The sequence below is a fragment of the Mytilus californianus genome, unplaced genomic scaffold, assembly GCF_021869535.1.
Source record: "Mytilus californianus isolate M0D057914Y unplaced genomic scaffold, xbMytCali1.0.p SCAF_9, whole genome shotgun sequence".
In the NCBI taxonomy this organism is placed as follows: domain Eukaryota; kingdom Metazoa; phylum Mollusca; class Bivalvia; order Mytilida; family Mytilidae; genus Mytilus; species Mytilus californianus.
Genome location: NW_026262745.1, coordinates 68,574,655 through 68,597,560, shown reverse-complemented (window position 1 = coordinate 68,597,560; position 22,906 = coordinate 68,574,655). Strand labels below are relative to the sequence as shown.

At 31.3% G+C, this 22,906-nt stretch overlaps 1 protein-coding gene across 2 annotated transcripts in view; it reads left to right on the top strand.

Moving 5' to 3' along the window:
- The window catches only part of LOC127715167 (allene oxide synthase-lipoxygenase protein-like), a 28,846-nt gene extending 6,691 nt beyond the window's left edge, over positions 1 to 22,155 (top strand). For both annotated transcript variants that reach the window (XM_052221204.1, XM_052221205.1), the window contains exons 3-16: positions 492 to 536; positions 4,902 to 5,030; positions 5,888 to 5,994; positions 7,525 to 7,636; positions 7,961 to 8,065; positions 10,632 to 10,725; positions 14,077 to 14,194; positions 14,645 to 14,737; positions 15,925 to 15,985; positions 18,210 to 18,354; positions 19,383 to 19,480; positions 20,227 to 20,403; positions 20,808 to 20,971; positions 21,890 to 22,155. In XM_052221204.1, coding sequence (XP_052077164.1) covers positions 492 to 536; positions 4,902 to 5,030; positions 5,888 to 5,994; positions 7,525 to 7,636; positions 7,961 to 8,065; positions 10,632 to 10,725; positions 14,077 to 14,194; positions 14,645 to 14,737; positions 15,925 to 15,985; positions 18,210 to 18,354; positions 19,383 to 19,480; positions 20,227 to 20,403; positions 20,808 to 20,971; positions 21,890 to 22,049 — 1,608 coding nt within the window. In that variant the 3' untranslated portion in view covers positions 22,050 to 22,155. The remainder of the gene's footprint in view (positions 1 to 491; positions 537 to 4,901; positions 5,031 to 5,887; positions 5,995 to 7,524; positions 7,637 to 7,960; positions 8,066 to 10,631; positions 10,726 to 14,076; positions 14,195 to 14,644; positions 14,738 to 15,924; positions 15,986 to 18,209; positions 18,355 to 19,382; positions 19,481 to 20,226; positions 20,404 to 20,807; positions 20,972 to 21,889) is intronic.
- Positions 22,156 to 22,906: the final 751 nt, after the last annotated feature.

Genomic DNA, 22,906 nt, shown 5'->3' with positions numbered 1-22,906 from the left:
AAAAAACAGCATTTTATCTGGAAACTCGAATCTATTGAACAATTAAAAACAAATCTCAATGAGGACTTTGAAAAATAATTTATAATAAAAAGCAACTGAAGAGAAGGAGTGTGAACAATGGCATCCTTAGGTTATTGCCATGAAGGACCTTTTCAAAAAGCTTTTAAAAATTTACAGGTTTATGCATGTACTTTTAAGTTCTGGATACATTTTGTAGAAATTAAATTTTAGCAAAATTATCAATGCTATACATTTGTACATACATCAATAAAGTATATCAAAACATTGCAATGTTGATGCATTTACATTTGAGCATGTGAAGTTTATTCTTAAATCACACGTATTTTAAAATAAAAACTTATATATTTGAATTCTAGAGAGTTCAGTCACAGTAGAAATTTTAACAAAGTCAGTTGAAAAATGATTGAAAATTAGTCTTTGAATAAATTATTTTTGAACGATGATACATCTATTGAAATATTCCTTTGCAGATTACGAAACTGCCAAAAGAAGAATTTTCGTGGTACTACTATTTGGTAAGTTATATATAGTTATTATATCTTTTTCTTTTGTTTCAAATTGAAACTTGGGTCAAAGAAAAGCAAAAACTGACCCAAATTACAAAACATACTAGCTGCAAATCATTGCTTATAGAAAACTGGAAGGAGAGCAGTGAAATGATGGTGCACAAATGAACAAATTTACGCATTCTGTGGTTTTATATTCAATGTTACTCAATTATACAAATGTTTAACTAAATGTAAGTATCCATGTATTCCGAAATGTCTTTTTGCTATATAAAACCAGATTGTCCATGGGAATCAGGTTATCCTTGATCTATGTTGAAGGCCGGACGGTGCCACATAATTAATTACATCTACGTCATTTTGGTCTCATGGGAATAGTCGTCTCATTGGCCCAAATCTTTATTTTCATAATGATAGACCTCAATGTTACCATCTGCCCCATGCCCAGTGCTTTGTCCTTACTATACTTAAATTTTGATTTTCATTGTAATTTGAAATGATTGAAAAGTGTTAGCACATGAATAACAAACATGAAAAGATGAATTTATAAAAAAAATACTAAACAGAACAACAGATTATATCAACCACCAAGACCCGACTCCTCCGAAAAAATAACAAATATACAAACAACGGCAAAACTGAATTTGTACATGCACAAAAATAAATATGGTCGAAATAATTTAACATAGGCATGATTCTCTCCCACTACCTACTGAGACCGTTTGTCGTAAGACTGACATTCACAATTAAGAACCTGCATAATGCAGCTAAAAGGATCACAAACTTGATCAATGAAAAAATGGCACATCATTTGGAAGGCGGGATCAACAATTATCTTGCTAATAGAAGAAGCTAGCTCAGGTAGCTGTTGCTGATGTTAAGATACTGCCGCTCAAGAAATATAATCAGACTCACCTTTTAATCTAATTTTAATCTGCAGTATTTGTGAAAGGCCAGTAAGTATTAGAAATCGTCAATGCTTTAATGTATAGTTCTATTCTCAACATTACAGTAAAAGACAGGGGGATAATATTTGTTTTACGGCATACGTTATATTTACAGATGAGATCCAGATAACGACTTTGAATTTGAGGAGGCCTTTAAAAGTGGAATGAATTGAAATCCTGTAAAAACAATGTTCGTTTAATGTATGATTTATTTTATTACAATCGACTACGCTATAATATTTTCAAGCAAACCGCACAAGTCGTGAAATGTCATAGAATGCGGAAAAAGTAACGATGTCATCCAAATAAGGAAGGCAAATTGTGATGTTGGATATGAAATCGTCTCTTTTATCGTATATCTTATATTTTGGGAAATTTCAGAAATTCAAATGTGACGTCACCCTTTTTTTTGCGTTGATCTCTTTGGCTAACTCGGCTGTGAATTTTTATGTGCTGGTTTATGTTTTTTTAAGTATCCGTTTTTATTCTGTAGTTAGTCACCACTTCGGTGTTATCATGTATATCTATTATATAGTAATTTTTTTATAAATTTACTGTTTGCAAAAGTGTGAATTATTCTAAATACTAAGGATTTTCTTATCCCAGACATATAACCTAAGCCGTATTTGGCACAACTTTTTGAAACTTTTGGTCCTCGATGCTCTTCAACTTTGTACTTGTTTTGGCTTTCGAACTTATCTGAGCGTCACTGGTTAGTCTATGTGGACAAAACGCACGTCTTGCGTATTTAATTTTAAACCTGGTACCTTTTGTTAGCTATTATTCGTATGTTTCTCTGTCCTATATGTTCTCCCATTTATTTGTATTGTAGTCCTGTCATGTAATGTTCTCATTTTAATGTTATATTTAACATTGCCATAAAAGTGGGAGGTTTGACTAGCCACAAAACCAGGTTCAACCCACCATTTTTTTTTTAAAATGTCCTGTACCAAGTCAGGAAAATGGCCATTGTTATATTATAGTTCGTTTCTGTGTGTGTTACATTTTAATGGTGTGTTTCTGTTGTGTCGTAGTTCTTCTCTTATATTTAATGTGTTTGCCTAAGTTTTAGTTTGCAACCCGGATTTGTTTTTTCTCAATCGAATTATGAATTTCGAACAGCGGTATACTACTGTTGCCTTTATTTAGTTCCAATTTTACCATTTTTAATCTACATACATAGGTATGTCTACAAATGGACAATATTTACTGTAAATTTTAATTTATTGTAAATCCGTTAAGCATCAACTAATCAAGATACACCAGTACTGTGAGGGTATTGATATGCAATAAAATATCTTTATTAACCAACTTACTACAAAATGTATAGAAATGTCCATGCTTTACAAACGGAAAATTTCGACAACTGATCATTATGAACGGAGAAATTGCTACAGCCAGTCATTACGAAGTCTCAGTCATGCATTAGAAAATCACACCCGTGCATTACGAAATCACAGCCAAGCATTATGAACAGATGAAACGGGACATCAATTAAATCAAAATGTCGTTTATTTCTTTAAATAAGTGTCATTTAAAAAAAGTTTAAATGATGTTCAGTGTTTTGTAACGTCTTGAAACGGAAATATTTCACAGCCTTTTCGAGTATTGTCGATTCCGTTGATCAATCATCATAATGCAGATGTTTCAAGAGTAATTAGAATAGTTGAACTGTCTGATTCATTCTTCCCAGCTACTTTATGTTTGCTAGATAATATGAATTGTAATAGCATAAAATTAAGTACATTTGTACTTGGATGAGAAATAAGCAATTACATCTGACAATGTTGACCAAAAATCCATTGTGAACGCGAAAAAACAAGTTAAGCTATGAATTTCTGTATCTTCTTCACGGTAAGTTTCTTACTCTAAGTTTAATCGAAGAATTAAAACCATTTGATAAAAGTGTTATGAACTGGCTGTTTCTGTATTGACCCTGTTATAGATTCTTGGTTAGCTGTATATGAACCCGAGACTCGAAGACTGTTCTTCAATGAAGTTGGTTAATAAAAGTATCAATATATGGACTTTTTCTTATTGGCCCTGTAACATGCTCTTGGTATAAATAATGGCCTCGGACAGCTGAAATGGCCCACGGCGTTGCCCCGAGGCCATTACAACCATCCTTGGCCATTATTTATACCTCGGGCATGTTACAGGGCCAATATGAAAAAGTCCATACATTAATACAATAGTAATGTTGACATTGGATGCATCAAAACGGTTAGATGAGACACACGTTAACTTATTACTGATGACAAATCGCTCAACCGGAATAAACTTGAACATTAACTGTAACTCCTTATACTAAAAATCTATACCGAACATCTAGTCAATTGCAACAGATTTTAAAATTCAATTCATTTCAAAACTTTATTTTCATACTTAGTTAAATTTTTATATCAGTTATATGATTTGTAAGAAGATAAATAAAAGTTAGTATAACAGACCGGTATAAATAACAAGACAAAAGCATTTTTAAACAAACATAGGTTATAGTTCATCCTGATTACTATTCCCAAACCTAAGTACAAACGACTGTTAGAAGGAAATTCATTCATTCGACCAGTTTCTGTGTTGATCGGCAGATAATAGATTTTGTATTTATTAAATCAAATTTCTATATTGTTTTTTTTTTTTTAAACAAAATACCAAAATAAATAAGAATAAAAAGGAACAACACTTTTTCCTTTGAATATTTAGTTTTTAATATCATTATCAAAATTTGACAAATAAATGAATATAAGTATATAATTCTAATTTCTGAATACATAGGTGTAATCTATTCCAATGTTCAAAACCGTTATAAGTTTGAGCAGTGTATGTCTTTCCAAAGCTTTCAACTGTATTGTTCTACATATGGTTCTAGGACAGTGCTCCGGCAATTTCTTGTTTTTGGACTATCAAACTTGAGGTCTAAAGCGTAACTGACGAAAGCTAATTCTAGAAACACGTGTGGTGCCATTTGCTCCAAAGTACCAATATCAAATGATTATTTGTGTAAGAAGTCTTTTATTTTGTATCAAATTATTTTCGTGGGTAAAATTGTTCGTAGATCCAAGAAATATTGTCACGATTGTATTCTGTGAATACTGGATTACATGGCTTTGACAGGTTCGCTGTGCAAGCAAACCAGGAACATATTATTTTGGAAAACAATGGTATCAATTTGTGGTTCACCCATAACAACTTATTTTTATCATTTTTTAAAATTAGTAACCCGCGAATACAAATATTGAATTCACATTATTAATTTACTTTTTAGTCTTTAGACATCAACATGCACCATTATTGATTTACAAATTTGTTGAAACTGTTGCGTTTACAATTATGTCAAGCAATTGAACATTCTCCGGCCTAGGTTAAGATGTAAGATAGATGACAATGGTGTTAAAATATTCAAGGTGTTTTAACTATTAATCTACAGACAAATTTAGTTTTTCCTGAAATTAAAATGACCGTATCTGCAGCAATCCTTAAAATTGGATCTACAGAGAGGTGGCCTTCATTTGCCAAAATGAACAAAGCTTACAGACTGTATTTCAAAAGACCAGCAGTAAGTAGAATTGAATATTATATAATCAAAATCATTTTGGTAGTAATGTTTGCTTGCATAACTTTTTTTGTTTCAAATTGAATACATTCGTTAATAGTTGAGCTGAATACCCACAAGACACAACCCTGTCTTTCATATAGGTTTGACAGTAGTGTGTTACAGTATAATATCAAACTCATTTTGGTAGTAACGCTTGATTGCGTAACTTATTATGGTTTCAAATTTAATACATTCGTCAACATTGGAGCTCAATACCCACAAGAGACAATCCTGTCTTCAATATAGATTTGGCAGTAGTGTGTTACGGTAGTAGTTGGACTTCTTTAAACATACTGTATAAAAATAGGAGATATGTTATTATTGCCAATGAAACAACTATCCGAAAAAGACAAACATCACGTGGTTGTAACCAAATATACTCATCCAATATTAAATTATCAATCATTATACATATATGTACGAAGGATTTTGTGTAAAAAAAAGTCATTAACAGTCCGAACAAAACCATGATCATGTGCGATGTCACAATATAAATTCATTGTATTGAAAGAATGAACATTAATAACTACATAGCAGTTCATATTAAGTTATGTTTGATTTATTAAAACACAATCAATGTTAGTACAAACAAAGTAAATATTAAAAGATCTTAAAACATTTTTCAAGTATAAGTTAATTCAATTATCAAGGGAGCGAAAATCGGCTCTTTTGACTATGATTTTAGTAGAGTTTCCGGTTTGAAAATGATTATTTAATGAGTATTTTGATTGTACTTTATTAATTAACAGGTTCTAAAATATATATCACGAATACATGTATCTATGAATTAAAAATATGCAATCGCATTTTTTTTTCAGGGCATGGACCACTGGGACAATGATATGCATTTCGCTCAGCAGAGACTTAATCAATGCAACTGGTCATTAATAGAGCGAGTAGTCAGCAAAGATGTTCTAGGGAAAATGTAAGATATATCTATTCAATAAGTTTAACTTAGATATTGTCATAAGATATCTATAAATTAACCTTCATGCTTTACTTTCGTTTTATTATCTGATTTTATCATAACTCGCCTTATTCTCGACAAAACATGATTGTATTGTTAAAGAGGGCATACATTTCAGTGCAAACGACAATTTTTTCCTAGAACGACATATTTCGGATGCAACTTATAAGGCAATTGGGAGCATTGAACAAAACTAACATATATCAAAATGTAATCGTTCCTAATAAATAATTGACAATGTTAAAGTTACATCTGACTGGTGGTGTTGCAACACAGCTTTAAGGCATAATTGAGAACCACTTTGAATCGTTTACGAATATTGTGTCAGACAACACTGGCTATAAAGTGAAAAGTACCCACTTACAATCATTGTTAATTACACCGTATTAATGAATGAATAAATTAATTTAATAGATTTGCAAATGCACGGCATATGGTTTTCTTTTAATATCTAATTCAGATATACAGAACGTTGCTGGAAAAAGTAACAATGATGTGGCCTTTTTACAATTACCAAAATGATGATCCCAGTATATATGTTACAGTGAATTTGTAGATTAGGGATTATGTATAATCACTGGTTACTTCAGTGATTATAATTATATAATTACTACAATTTTTAGGAATAATACATAATCACTAGAAAAAATGTTAGGATATACATAATACGAAATCCTTGTACGTTAACTTTTATTCCCTTTTTTGTACGGCAAATTACATGATCTGTGAATTTATGCTGGTGTTATTAATTTCAATTCAAAAAACTTAATTGTTTATGAGTTAATGTGGTTTAACACAGTTAAAGGAATATCACCAGACAAAACTGTTCACTTTAATAAGATTTGATAAATGGACAGGGAACGAAAACTGTCCACTTAAACCATATAAATAGCTTTGAAATGATTTATTTGTCTGTTTTTGATTTATTTGTACCAAACAGAGAATCTTTGTATTATTGATAATCCCTGAAAAAATTCAACGGAATTTGTAGAATAATTTTTAAAATTTTCAGTGATTATGTAGAATCACTGGACATTTACCGGGATTATATATAATCACTAATGATTTTAGTCTTTTTACAAAATCCCTGATTATACAAATTCACTGTAACATATACATTTAATCGTAAAGCTTGTGGTTATAATTTGTCAGCTTTTGATTTTTCTTCAAACTTTTATAGTTTGTATTTCAAAATTTATCAAACATGTTTGTCAAAGGTGATATAGCAACATTATTTGATTCCATGTTATTAAATGTGGGTAAAAAGTACGTTTTCAAAACAGAAAAAAACCTACGTTTTACTTTTATTATTATTATCATTACTTTCTATTTTGAAATAACTAACCCGTACATTTTAAAGTGCACACGAAGATATAATTCGCCTCTCTTTTGCAATGTAAGCATTTTAAGCTGATTGACATTCTTGACAATAGTACTACACATGAACTTTATGAATTTTATGAACGTTTTGTTGCCTTATATTCATAGGATGACTATTGATGAAAATCGGTTGAAACAGCTTATGAATGCTGAAATCAGCGACATGATTTCTGAAAATAGACTGTTCATCACCAACCTCAGATTAACAGAGGACTTAAAAGTAATATTAAAATTGTTGATAATAGATACACTAAACTTAATTCCTACAAATAAAATGATGTTTAAGCTAAACATCAACGAGACAGTTTTCTTACACAAATTCCCAAAGGCAAATACAAGGCAAATTAAGTCTTCGGCAACATACAGTCTTCTATTTATTTGTCAAATTTGAAATCTTCCAGAATCGTAAATAGCTGTGAAATATAAGATTTATTGACGATCTTCAGTTTTCAGCACATTAAAAAAATATATACACACACAAACACTCTCATTAAGATAGGTGTATTCGAAAATAAAACTTGTTGAATAATAAGATTTTTTTCAGATTCCTAGTCCAGTAGTTTTATTCCAACAGACAGCAGACTCTGGTTTTCTTCCTGTAGCTATTCAACTGAATCAACCTTGTGATAATAAAAGTAAACCCAATACTGTAAGTAATCAGTATCCAGAAAAAAAACGCAGTGCCTGTCTAATGATAAATCCACATTGCAAAAATAAGGAATACCTACGAAAAGTATATAACGAAGTATAGAAAGTTACTTATTGTGTACATAGTTAGTCGAAATTTTTAAAGGTTAAAAACTGCAGCTACAACCACCTCTGACAATGTTGATCTATCATGGTTTCAAAACAATAGGTTATAAATACATGTAAGATTGTAAATACAACAAATGGGCACAATATTTATTGAACGTATTGTAACTTGATATGGTGAAACTTTCGTTGTAACATCTTTGTATTTTTCCTCTTTAAACTTAAAAAGTCATCGTGACAGTTCAAACAAATAAGCAGAAGAATCCTACAGAAGCGTATTAGGGACATAGGGAAATAATTGTTCTTTTTAAATGTTGTTTTAAATCTTGAAATGTCGACCTTTACTCTCGAAATTATCAACTTGTATATTGCCTATTGGTATTATCAACTTTGATTTTGATATTATTATCTTTGTCAAATTAAATCTTGATATCATCAACTTTAATCTTGGTGTTATGGACCTTAATCTTGATATTATCAACCTTATCCTTGATATCATGAACTTAAATCTCGGTATTATCAAGTAGAATCTCGAAATTCTCGACTCTTATCTTGTAAATTCCGACTTAAATCTTGAAATTATCAACGTTAATCTCAAGTTATCCACTTTAATCAAGGAAAGATCGACTGGAATGTAGAAAATTTCAACTGTTGATTAATACGGTACCTAATGGACTCCAATATGTATACTAAAAGGTGGGAATTTCAGAGATTAGAGTCAATAATTCATAGATCTAAGCTCATATTTCGAGATATAAATTGATAATATCATGATTAAAGTCAATAATTCCGAAATTAAAATTGATATTCCGAAATTAAAGTTGACATTTTGAGAAAGAAAAATAAATCTTTGTCCCTTATTCGCTTCCGTAGAATCCAACACATCATTGGTATTTTGTTTTAATCAAAGGAAACCGCTTCGGTTTTTTCATGGTAGTGTGCTCGTCTTGAGTGCAGGAGATCAATCTCCGACATGGTCAAACCAAAGACTTTATAGTTGCTATTTGCTGTCTCTCTACTAAGCATGTGGCTTTCAGGTTTAAGAGCAAAGACGGGTTGCCTAAGATTCAGAATAATGTGTCCGGTTGGGCTGATATGTTTTCTTACTCTTTGAACTAGTACGTTAAAATCCAGCACAACGTGTTAGTCAAGTACAAAGTAGAGTACACGCTTATATCAAATTACAAGGTTCTCGTCATGAACTTGGATCTATTTTTTTACTGGACACTGAAAGCCATCTATCGTCATCATTTAATCAAAGAGGAACACATGTCCTCTTATTGAAATTACATTTTAATAATAAAGTTAATGTTTATACATATTTCAGTAATGTACAGTGAATTGTATCGGTGTAGGTTGTTATCGCTTTTACTAAAATATGTCAAAGAATTACATCAATATGTAGTCAAGATATACTTTATTACAAGTATGTAGGGAAAAATAAATTAGCCTGATTTTTATAAAAAAAAAACAAATAATTTTCTTATACTAGAATTGGAATTCAAATGACAGCACATTCATTGCAGAAATGAACCTGTGAAATATGCTGTTAGAAAAACATAATTGATAATGATGACGGATTATTATTAAAATTAAATAGATGGAAAAACAGGGGGAAAATAAACACATTTTACATGTTTTATGTGTTTTGACTAGGCAACACTAGTTTACCGTTGTTTAAATTTCGTAAATCGATTTAGAAAAGAAAAGCATTGTAACAAGCAACAACCGAGGGAAAACCACGAACCCCATTATTTGCGAGACCAGCTGAGTGGATAGGAGAAACGTCTCCTGTTTTGTATACATCAGCTGCCATGGGAATCAGTACTCAGTCAAAATGTCACAATCGATAATTTGAATATACAATATAAGATTAAGGTATATGTTAATTCCGAATATGTCCTCTGTGAATCTGTTATGTTTATTCACATGACCTCTATTCGGGACTTTTTTTGTAAGGAAACCTTTTTTTTTTCATATGAAAGCAATAAATTGGAATAAGTATTATAAAGCTCAGATTTAGGCAGTAGGGAAACTAAAATTATTGTAACTTTATTTAAAGGGATTAGTCATTATTATTTACCAAAAAGAAGCATTCTGATTTAAACAGAAATTTCTTAAACGGACACTCTCAATATGCTTTAATTTCTTGATTGACAACATACATGTATGTGTTACGTTTGGGGGACGTTTCTTTTCAACAGACTGTCGGAGTGCATGTTGAACTCATCGCTGCAATCGAATTTGAAATAAACAGCTACAGATAAGGCTGTCAAATATCTTGACAATGAGAGTCACTTGGGAACAAAACTTATTTTTACAGGCGCCTTCGTGAGTTGATTGACCGTAATAGAATATCTAGCCGTGATTTTTGCGGTCTCCCTTGGACTTTTTTTAACAAAGATTTGATTCTCCCGCATTTCGTTTGAACAAATGTTTTAACTTCTACATTTTTACCCAAGGTATTTTATCCAGACGATTCAAATACTTGGAAGCTAGCTAAGATGTGGGCAAATTTAGCAGATGCCTCGATTTATCTAGGAGTTGTCCATTTAGGTAAGTATGCTTATGACAGTTCTTTTTACGCACTTTTTAGATTAATGGAAACAATCAGTTCATATATTTTGGTTTAAAAATACAAACATTTAATTTGATGAGAATTATTTCGGCACTCTGCATGCTCTGTATATTTTTTTGTTAATCTTTGACAAGAACACACATATACATGTTTATTTCTATTTCCAATCCCCAATAATCAAACGTTTAACTTGAATACATGACTTACATTTATTTGGTCACCAGTGTCTGAGTAGAAAGTTGATGCACCAGGGTTATTTCTTAGAACGTCTCGTCCTTTTTCTAAAATACTTCATCGGAAGATACCAAAACCTTAATGACAAATATTCCGTATCAACTTCAAAAGTAATACATGATGGTGATGGTCTTGAAGTATAGATTCTAAGTACTGACATTGTTTATCATCTTAACTACGGGTTAAAGATTTTATAACACAATGTTAGAACATATACGCAACAATAATTATTAATGATACTATGACATTAAATTACACTTTTGATATTTCATCTATATTGTGAGTCATGATGATCAGTTGTGGTTACTTTTGGGGGTTTATAAAACGCTACACATAGTTAAGTTCCGTCAGTAAGTGTAAAAAATTGTTGGAGAATTTCGATATTTTCTATTCATTTACATCTTTAACATGTTTAATTGACTAGGGTCGTATTGGACCCTGATATATTGTATTCATATATAATCCTGCTGGCCACGTTATTACTGGTGACCTAAACTTTGTCAATAACACTTCTCTGCGAAATGTGTTATCCAAAGGCCCGAAATATGGTGAGCCTAAATCCATCAATTGGAAACACAACTTCACAATACTGATGAATTCAGTCGAGGATTATGCCAGGCAATGGATTAAACGCGAGAAAGAAGACGTAGATACTCTTTCCGAATGGATTATGGCTGTGAAGTCGTTAATACAAATTAAGAATTAAGAAACTGAATGGGTCTATTAATACCCATGCTACATCAATCTTTAAAGACCCAAATGTTGCTAACCACTTGTATTACGTTCTATGTTCCTTTAAAATTTCAACTATAGATGAAGAACTTGATCTTCCATCACTGTATAGGATACCTAAATAATACAAACAACGGTATATTAGTGGGTCTTTCAAGTGCTCCACGAAACCTCTTTCTAAATTATTAACATCAATTTCATCAGCTATCGAAGCCGGGCTTCAAAGTTATTGTGAAACTACCTATTCTAGAGATGGCTTGAATCAGATGTTGGTATTAAAAAATTCCAAAGATCTTTTAGAGTACATACAATCTAAGTCTCTTTCATCTTGCAATAGTATTAAAACATTTGACTTTTCTACACTTTACACAAGCATTCCCCATTCCAAACTAAAAGACAAATTGAGTCGGTCTTGTTTTGTTTCATAAAAAAGAATGGCCAACGTAGATACAAGTATCTGGTCTTAGGAAGGGATAAATCTTACTTTGTAAAAACTCCCTCTGATTCTAACAAAAAATTCTATGAAACTGACATTATCAAGATGCTTGATTTCTTGATTGACAACATATTTTTTATGTTTGAAGGCGTGTTTTTCGACAAACAATCGGCATTCCTGTGCCACTCTCCTTGCAGACTTGTTCCGTTATTCATATGAGGCTGACTTCATACAGGAACTTCTTAGGAAGAAAGAAAAGAAGTGAGCAGTATCCTTTAACTTTACTTTCCGCTACAAAGATGATGTTCTCTCACTAAATAATTCAAAATTTTGTGACTATGTTGAACGCATCTATCCAATCGAACTTGAGATAAAGGATACAACAGATACAATTAGGTCTGCCTCATATCTTGACTAACATCTAGAAATTTACAATGAGGGTCGGTTGAAAACAAAACGTTATGACAAAAGAGATGATTTTAACTTCCCAATTGTGAACCTGCCATTTTTATGTAGCAACATTCAAGCAGCGCCTGCATACGGAGTATATATCTCCCAGTTGATACGATACTCCAGAGATGTATTTCCTATCATGATTACCTTGATAGAGGGTTGCTGCTCACAATGAAGCTATTAAACCAAGAGTTCCAAGTGGTGAAGTTGAAATCATCCCTTCGTACATTTTACGGACGCCATCACGAGTTGCTTGGCCGTTACAGAATATCCGTTTCACAAATGATAGCGGATATGTTCCTAATGTCGTAACTACAATCCCGTCCCCTTTTCCCGAATGTGACCTACCGAATTAGACTGATAACCGGGTTTGTACTAACATGAGCAACACGACGGGTGTAACATGTGGAGCAGGATCTGCTTACCTTTTCGGAGCATCTGAGATCATCCCCAGTTTTTGGTGGGGTTCGTGTTGCTCAGTTTTTAGTTTTCGATGTTGTGTTTTGTGTACTATTGTATATAGATATCGGAAGATGTGGTATGAGTGCCAATGAGACAACTCTTGATCCAAGTTGTCTGTTTGTCTTTTTCTTTTTAGCCATGGCGTTGTCAGTTTATTTTCGACTTATGAGTTCGAATGTCCCTTTGGTATCATTCGCCCCTCTTTTAAATTTTTTTCTGGCAATTTTACAATGTATATAATTTTCATATTTGATTGTTTAACCAGACAGAAATCAGTTTACGGTTATATGAATTATATGCAGTATATTTATCTGGCATGGGCGAACAATAAGAAAACTTTGATCTGCGATCAAGCAAATTATGATCATGAAATATGTAATCAGAGTCAGAAATATATTAATATCTATTAACCACATTGACAAAAACGCATCAAAATTACCAGGCTTATAATGTATCACGCTAAACGCACGTTTCGTCTCCATAAGACTTATCTGTGGTCGAATCAAAATAGTTGGAAGGCCCAATCAAACAATATGGTGAAGAGCACTGAAAGCCAAAACATCTGAAACACGATATAATCCTAAACATATATTGGGTTATATCCCTTTTTTTTTTCCTTGCCTTGTATTAATAGGTAGAAACAGCTCATATCAAGGTTTTGTTTAGAGTTCTATTAAGTTGAGTCGATCTTATAGATTCTGCTTTAATACATTTCTTATGCTCAAGTAATTCAGCTTTGGGACATTCTAAAAACAGGATATAGAGATCTTATCAAACCAGAAGCAGACTTTAAACACAGTACTTTTAAATCAAGTAGTTTTGCTTAGGTATTGGATGAAAGACTGAGCATGAACAATTTATATATACTAACTTCAATTAATATACCAATTTCCCTTTTCTTAAGGACATTTGATTTCTGCAGCTGACCACCAATTATAAAGGTTATATATTTCAACCTATGTCTGCTTAAGATTTTTTTCTTTAACTTGATATTAATTCAAATATATTTCAGGGCTTACTCACTTATTGATGGAAAGCGTCGACATTTGTTTAAACCGACATCTTTCTACAAGACACCCAATATACAAATTGCTGGCTCCACATTTTTACTTTAATCTATTGATCAACAAGTAAGTGTCAAAATAAATTTTTAAAAATGGTATTAATAGCAAATATAACTTGCCAGAAAATAGTCATTGAATCTGATATTCTTTTTTCTGTTAATTTAAATCTTTATGAAAAATTTCTTATGGGATGGGATCTATTTTCAAATAAAAACCAGCTTAACACTTTACCATATAGGACTTTAATTTTCTGAACAATATTGTGTTATTTCAATTTTACCTCTTATATACAATTTTAAGTAATACCATATATGTATATAAAGGATAATGAATTCAATATTTATTTTCCCATTATATCTTCAAAATTGTCACAAATTTTACTGATTTTCAAAATTGATAAGACATGTATATTATGTGCATTTGAATCTTTATATGGTTATCCCTGGTTTTTATTCCGCAGTTTTTATTCAGAATTCATGAAGCATGCATAAAATATTTATTTTGTTTTCGCTGCAGTACAGCACGCGACAAGTTGTTGGGTCCTGGTGAATACATTGACAAAACAATGACAATTCAGACGGAAGGAGTTGTATGTATGCTTGGAAAAAAGTAGGTATTTCGTATTAATTCTAGTAGTAAAATGACAACTAGAAACATTCAAATAAAAACTGAGATTTTTAATTATTATTCGAGGGGTACTAATTTCTGTAAATATCATAGCTATAAGCTTACCAAGAAATAAAGCATCCGCCTAAAAATCATATTTCATTGACTTTTGAAAGTAATATTTGGATTTAAGCATATACTTGCAGTAGGTGTTCATGTCATACAAACATAGATTTGTGTCTGCAAGACGAATGCCCTCATTCCGTCATATTTTTCTAATTTATGTAATAGCAACCCAACTCACATATTATTAAAAGCACCGCATACCATATTAATCCTTACTATCCTTACACACTATTCGTGTACTCCGTTTAAACCACAAATTTTATTAATTTAAAAAATAATGTAAATATGAATATCTCTATAGAAAATGTAACAATAAATAACCATTTTACGATGCAAATGTATAATAATTCTTGATTTTTGATAATATTTTATGAGCTAAGTACTTTGAAATCGAAATATGCATTATATCAAAATTGATACGAAATGAAAGCAATCGACGATCAAATTTTTTGGAAGAAGCGCCTCAGATTTTTATGCAACATGTGAAGGTCACCTACTTCAATTGCTTATAAATATACAAAACGCAGCATTCAATTTTAAAATTAATCAATTTGGATTCTAAACGGAGTCGCGTGATCTTGAGGTCATATGAACATAGACATTTAAAATACTTTTTTTCTATTATTTATCATTTGCTGTTGTGGACAAAAGTAATGACTGTTTGTTGACTGTATTTTTGTGATTTTACTTTTTTGTGCTTTTTTGTTAAATATTTGTTTGTTTTGAGATTGTGTCACAGTGATGACTGCTGTACCCATATTGTGACTATTTTACCTAGTATGTCTGTTTTGTTCACGCATCGTTGTAAATATAACGGTATTTGATGCGACTGTCATACAAGTGAGAGGTTTAGCGCTATAAAACCAGGTTCAATCCACCATTTTCTACATTTGAAAATGCCTGTACCACGTCAGGAATATGACAGTTGTTGTCCATTCGTTTGATGTGTTTTATCATTTGATTTTGCCATTTGATTAGGGACTTTCCGTTTTGAATTTTCCTCGGGGTTCAGTATTTTTGTGATTTTACTTTTTTCTTACAAATGTATTACTTTCTTGTTATAGATTGAAGGATTGGAGAATGGATATTGATGGCACGCTACCAGCAGATCTCAGAAAAAGAGGTGTAAGTATAATAGGATCAATATTACTTTTAACATAAACGAAAGTTAATATTATAGGTAAATAGTTTATATTTTGTTTGCTTGCATGTACAATTTTAAAAGTTAATACATAAGTAGAGTTATTTGAAAAAAGCAAAACCTCAATGTGTACAAATAAAAATAACATTCAACCAAGTTTAACATACTGTTGTAATGCTTGATTTTCTTGTTATCTATTTCATCCCAAGCTATGAAGTATACGAGGATATTAATTTGTTTACCCGTCTGTCTGTCTGACAGTCAGTCAGTCGATCTATTAGTCAGTTATTTCTATTTCCGAATGGTAGCTAAGTACTTTTTATAGAATTGCAACCTAAATTTGGTATATGGTTCCATATAATGAGAGGAAGATCCCTTTATAATTTGAGGTCACAAAGTCAGATGTCAAGGTTAACGATACCAAAAAATGTCTAAACTTTGTGCAAAAAAGGAGGCCAAAGGTCACTGGGTGCTTAATCGAAAAGTATATAATTATGATATCATAACCTCACGTACATATTGTGTCGAAATTCGAAAAAGATACCTATTAAGCATGAGGTCAACACACCAAAGGTCAACATCTTTGTTACTACAAACAGACAGAACTGTGTGCAGAAAAGTAGTTTTCGGACGATAAATCAAATAATACATAAGCAAACTTGCCTAGTTATACGGTCACATATAATGAGAAAAATACTCTTTTTGGATTCGAGCATCACTGATGAATATTTTGTAGACTAAAAGCACGTCTGGGATACACAATTTCAATCATCAAATCTATGATGAGTTTATCCTCAATAATTTTGACGTCACTATGTCTAAGGTTACTGTCAAAGTTACTTATAACGAATCAAATATGTGCAGACAAGTTTTTTCTGGTGCTAGATCAAATGGAATTGCAATTTTACTGGGAAATATGGTCACATCTATTGAGAGATAAGATCCTTTTTGGAGGTCACAATATCTAAAGGCAAGGTTTTTTTATGAAAAGAATAAGTCACAGTTAGTGCAACGCGTGGTTTCTAGATGTTAATATTGTATTGCAACCTTTTTGGGATATGTAGTTACACATAATGATAAAGAAGCAGAAGAGGAAGCTCCCTGTTGATTTTTAAATCATTTTGTATAAGAGTTAATGTCATTGGAACTAAACTGGATTCGTGTAAGACAATATTGTTGTATTAATCATTAATTATATGGGGTATGCAAGATTGCTCACTAAAGGTTTTTTTATTTGCATGTTATCTGAACAAAACACCTCTTCTGACGAGATTCCCGGTTTTGGCAGGCACATTGATATATACATGTTTACTTATTTCTTTGAGATCTCAAATCTTATTTACCATTTAACTTTGATTAGTTATTAACAAAAGATACATAATGTATGAAAAAGAAAAACACGCACACACATATATATATACACAGAGTCTGTAAATTGCTTCCAATAGAACAAGACTCAATTAATCAACAACAACAGATAACTTATAACGGTTACCTTAATCAATAAGTCTATTAAGTCAAAGAGGATAAAAGAGTAGTTCTTTTACGCTTTAGCATTTAATGTAAGTCTACCAATCATACTGTATGTACGTTGACATCAACTTTTTAACAATTTTAATCAATTGCTGATGTTTTTATTCCTACTGCTAAAATATTTTAGTTATGTTTTGTGGATGTCAGTCTGTGTCGAAGTGTGTTTAAGTTTATCGTTGCCGATTTTGGCTTTTTTACATATGAGTGAATGGATGGATTGGGAATAGGTCAATGTGACGGATTTCCATTTTATATTGTAATGATGTCGTTATACGTGCATAGATACTCTAAATCAATTCTTTTTGTAATATAAGGGATCTTTCAAACGTGAATTAAGTCAGGCATATTGATCGCAGCATATTTGCAACATATATGTTTATATGTTTAAACATTTTGAAAATGATTTTCTATCTAAAAAAAAATAGGAAATGTATTTTAGAGAAGCGTATCCATCGGACAACAAAAATATTTGAATACCACATTTAGGTATGGCCTCGATTTTAATATTTTTCTCTGTGTGTTCTCACGTTACACAGGAAATTTAATAAATCAAATAACAGTATCTACTTAACTTTCTACACACATATAAAATACGTATAACTTTTCACCTGATTATATATATTAGACACCCTGCCTATTAAGTATTAGAAGATATTATTTTAAACGTAATTACAGCTTTTATGCCCTGACGAAAATGGAAATGAAAAGGTCAACATACCTGGGTTTTTCTTCGCAGAAGATGGTTTGAAAATTTACCATGCTGTCAGAGAGTATGTAGATGACTATGTTAAATACTATTATACCGGGGAAGATGACAATGGTAAGTAATTCAAAATTTAAAAAAAAAATACAACATTCATGCGTACAACAGATTAAACAAATGATTTATTTTGATTTAAATCTAGTGCCAAAGATGGTAGTATATACTTTGTTTCCTTAAGCCAACTTTCCCTGACCAGTAGATCTACCTTGAGATCAAAGTGATCAAAATAATTAAGAAAACATGGCAATCGAAAGCATTCCGAAGAATGATATCGTAATTGTCAGAAACAACGAAAATACAAAAAAAGGTCTACGAACCTCTACACCGAAAACTATGGATTTGTAACTCAAACCATACAAAACAAATTGAATTAATGAGAGTATTTCAGAGTCGATTGCAGTTCATGTCGAACTTATTTCACTCGTTGAATAACTCATGACATATATTAAATGGCAGTTATCATGTTTATAAGTAAAAACTAGCAAAACCAAGATAATGGAAACTTCCTTAGCTTTGCCACATATTACTCATATTCATATTCAGAAGTATCATCCGCAATGATTTTGTAGTAAAATGCTCTTTTTTGTTCATAGATCGTTTTCATAAAAATTCTACGACCATGTTCTGGTGTAGCAGATGCATGGACTCATCGGCCTAGTGGGCAACATACCCCAAAATAGTTCATACTAATTAAAACTTTGTAATCCTCATAATAAAACTGCATAATAACTTGCGATAAAAAAGGCGAATGTTACCAAAGAAACAATCATTACTTCTATGTCAAAGAAAAGCATTGTATCATGTTGAAATAAATGAGAAAACAATCCGCCAGTGTTCAAATGAAGTGGATGTAAGCATTTCGTTTGAAAAAAAGGCGAATGTTACCAAAGAGACAACTATTATTCAATGTCGAAGAAAAACAGCGAATCATGTTGACTTTATTCATTAAAGGTGTTCGTGTAACAACTGTTAATGTACTGTATTTCAATAGCTCTGCTGGGTTCAAAGTCGTACAATTTATTAAAACGTGTATTAACATGATTAACAAACGTGAAAACTCATGCTTATGGATTGTTTAATTTCAGATACAACAAATAGATTGTTAAAGGACAGTGAAATACAGTCTTTTTGTAGAGTATTAATGAAACCGCGTGCAGCTGAGAATGGAGGTATCGGAATTAATGTGAGTTTACTACATTTCTACATTTGTTTAAGATTTATAATCTTTTTTCAAAATGTTATTGAATGAGGCATTGGGTTATTTTTCTCTTCTTTCTTTGTTTTCTTGCCACATATTGAATAATCTTGTAATAACGCTCACCATTTTTGTAATGGAAAAGGAAAGATATGGTGTAACAATATCCATGACACAAAATTAATAGCCGCACATGAAACAACAAATTAATGGATCTGCTCTTCTTCCTTTAAGAGATTATAAATATCGAAGACCTTATATCGAAGATAGTGCCCGAAATTTCACGCTTTACCAAATACTGTGCAGTTATCTAATTTCATCTCTAAATTAGACTGTTTGACACTTAATTTGTCACTTACCAATTTTCCAAAATGAAAAACCTTTTCTATTTTCCATATAATTTACAGATTTTTAGGTCATAACAATATACAGATTGAAATACATTTTATTCTTATTATCACAGTTTTTATTTTTGTTATTTTTTATTCTTTTCCATGACTTTTAAAGGTAAAGAAAATCCCTCAGGATTCATATTTTTGTATTCTACCATTTAAAGATGACATTAGTTTTAAATGAGCAATATGAATCTGCAGGTTCTTCACACAAATTCAATAACTTAGATGTGTTTAAATTTTTGATGAGAACCCTTTGTTGTCATGATGTGTTTAAAAAGTCTTCGAGTATTAAATGTATTTTATATAGACCTAAGGTGTATCAAATACTTTATTTTACAGGGTGTTCCAAGTACAGATGGCAGATTTATGGAAATTGACCAACTTACTGATACCTTAACATCAATTATATTCATATGTACAGTTATGCACGCAGCTACGAATTTTCCACAGTATGATGAATATGGATTCCCGCCAAATTATACAACAACTCTACACAAAGACCCACCTACTAATGATGTATTACATCTTTTATATTAGTACATATATCATAAACCTACCATAACACGTTCACTCTTGATTGGTTGAATGATTGATTGTTTTACCGCCACTTTCAGCACTATTGTGCTACAGCCTCAGGCTAGTGATACAGTAGTTGGAATACTCGGACCACTCGGCCACCGATGTCTCACATTTACTCTTTGAAAGTCTAAATAACTATGTAATACAAAGAATACAATGGATTTTACTTTTCAATTATCTGTTATTTTTCCAAAGGAAGGACAACTTTTATTCAACGAACTATGAACATGAAAATAACAAAAGTATTTTTAATGGCATTACCTTTACACATTTATATATTTGTGATGAAATAACATTTTTAGTGTATACTAGTATACTAGTATTGTATAATTTTTTTTCAGAAAAAGTTATCTGAACAAGATTTATTAGATTGTCTTCCATCAGTCAAACAAACGTTCGACATCATGAAGATATTCACACTTCTCAGTCAAGAAACAACACTACCGCTCGGACAATTTGAGGTTCAATATATAGAAGATCAAGGTGCACTCGAAATTCTTGAAAAGTAAGAAACGTGTTATAACGTCCTGTAAGGCTTTTTAAAGTTTCTTGCATTTGCCAATTAGCGAGGCCTTTAATGCTCAAATCTTTAATTTTGTTTATTCATCATACATAATTATACATTTATTTTTGTTTCTTTTAATACGCAATACTTTGTCCTCCATACTTGATTTTTTTAAATTTGGCGTGGTGTTTATTTTTAGAGTTAAAGATTATCGATGGTTTTCAAACGAGAGGGTGTTTCTTATCTACAATCTCATCGAAGGGCAATAGCTCTGAGATGAGATGTGGCCGAGAAACATCATCGAGTTTGAAAGACCATTGATAATCAGTCTGTTTATCGCTAGTTTGCCTATGACGTCGTTGATGTTTACATTGACAACGGCAAGTGCGCCCTTAGTTTCTAGCGATAATTTTCTATCTCAAGCGAGTGGCATGATATGAAAAAATATCACAAAAAAAGATCAAAGGAAAAATACACAAAATAGCGATAATGTAGAGTATCAAAGGTTTAAAAAAAATATTAAAAATATTCAATTTCGCACATGCAGGTCCAATTGTACTGCGTACATTGTATGACGTCAAAGTTTTGATAGTTTGATTTATATTTATAAACCTGTTGTAGTAAGGTTTCTTTTAAAGTCCATTGGCCAATAATACAAAGATGTTAAGGATGAAGCCACACTATGAATGCACTCTTTTCTTTACCTTTTTTCATCTTTATTTAGTGAATCCAAAAGTATTTCTCCCAGTCCTCTCGCCGCGATATCCCATTTAGAGTTCACTTTTTTAATTTTGAAAGTGACGTTCCAAAATGAATATTTCCTCACTACAAATCTTCATTCAAAGAAACATTAATTTAAAAACGTTACTTTTGAAATTGAAGGTCGCCCAGTTTATATATATCTTTTTTATCTTTCAGGTTTAGAGATAACTTGCATAGAATTGAAGGGGATATTAAAAGACGCAACGACAAAATCATAGAAGAAAATGAAAACAGGAGTAAGGAAAACAGGAGCATAGTTCATTATCCGTATAGTAGACTTTTACCAAAAAATATTCCGAATTCAATTGCAATTTGAAAAAAAATCAGTTACTTTGATTACACAGTTAAATCACTATACTATGTACTATCGCAAATATATGTGGAATTGTAACATGTTTTGAATTAATAAAATGTTTGATGTATGTGTTTTATTGTGAATCTCGTACTTATATCATCGTCTTAACATAGTTATCGTTTTCGGATATGTTGTAAAATCTCTGATTTTACCAGACAACAATGTTAGTCATGCTGAAATTTTCTTTCAAAAATTATGTCACTTGCTAGCAAGCTATAAGTAACCAGTAGTTGAAAACGACTACTGACATTCTACTGAGTATATAAAAGTTTTCTTAAAAAATATTTTTTGGCTTCGGAAGTTTAATAGTTTTTCATCAGCTGAACGTAAATTATAATTTTGATTATCAGTAAAATGAAAGTTTTTTCGTAAATAGATATGAACCATATTGGTTTATTGATTTAAATACAAGCATTGCCTTTTGATATTGAATTCGTTTGTCCACATTAAGGTAAAAGCTCATGAAATTAGGTTTCTTACTCTCATATCTAATAATGTATTTATATCCCCAATGAATGGCCATCTACTTCACTTAAATTAATGTATACACATCTTTCAGAAATATTCTAATTTTTGTTGGTAACGATTTATTCGTGTTTTTGGCTATTTATATGTGTATTGTATTTGTTTTTGTGTGCACGTTATCATTTTTGTATATTAAATATGAATATAAGTTTTTAAAATACATTAACTTTAATGAATATGTAGTTAAACGCTAAAAACAAACATTTTCAGGCATTAAGCTTTATTATTTACTGAAATCTAATGAAGATTTTTCAAAGTATTGTCGAACATCAGGCAATAAGAGAAATTTTGGA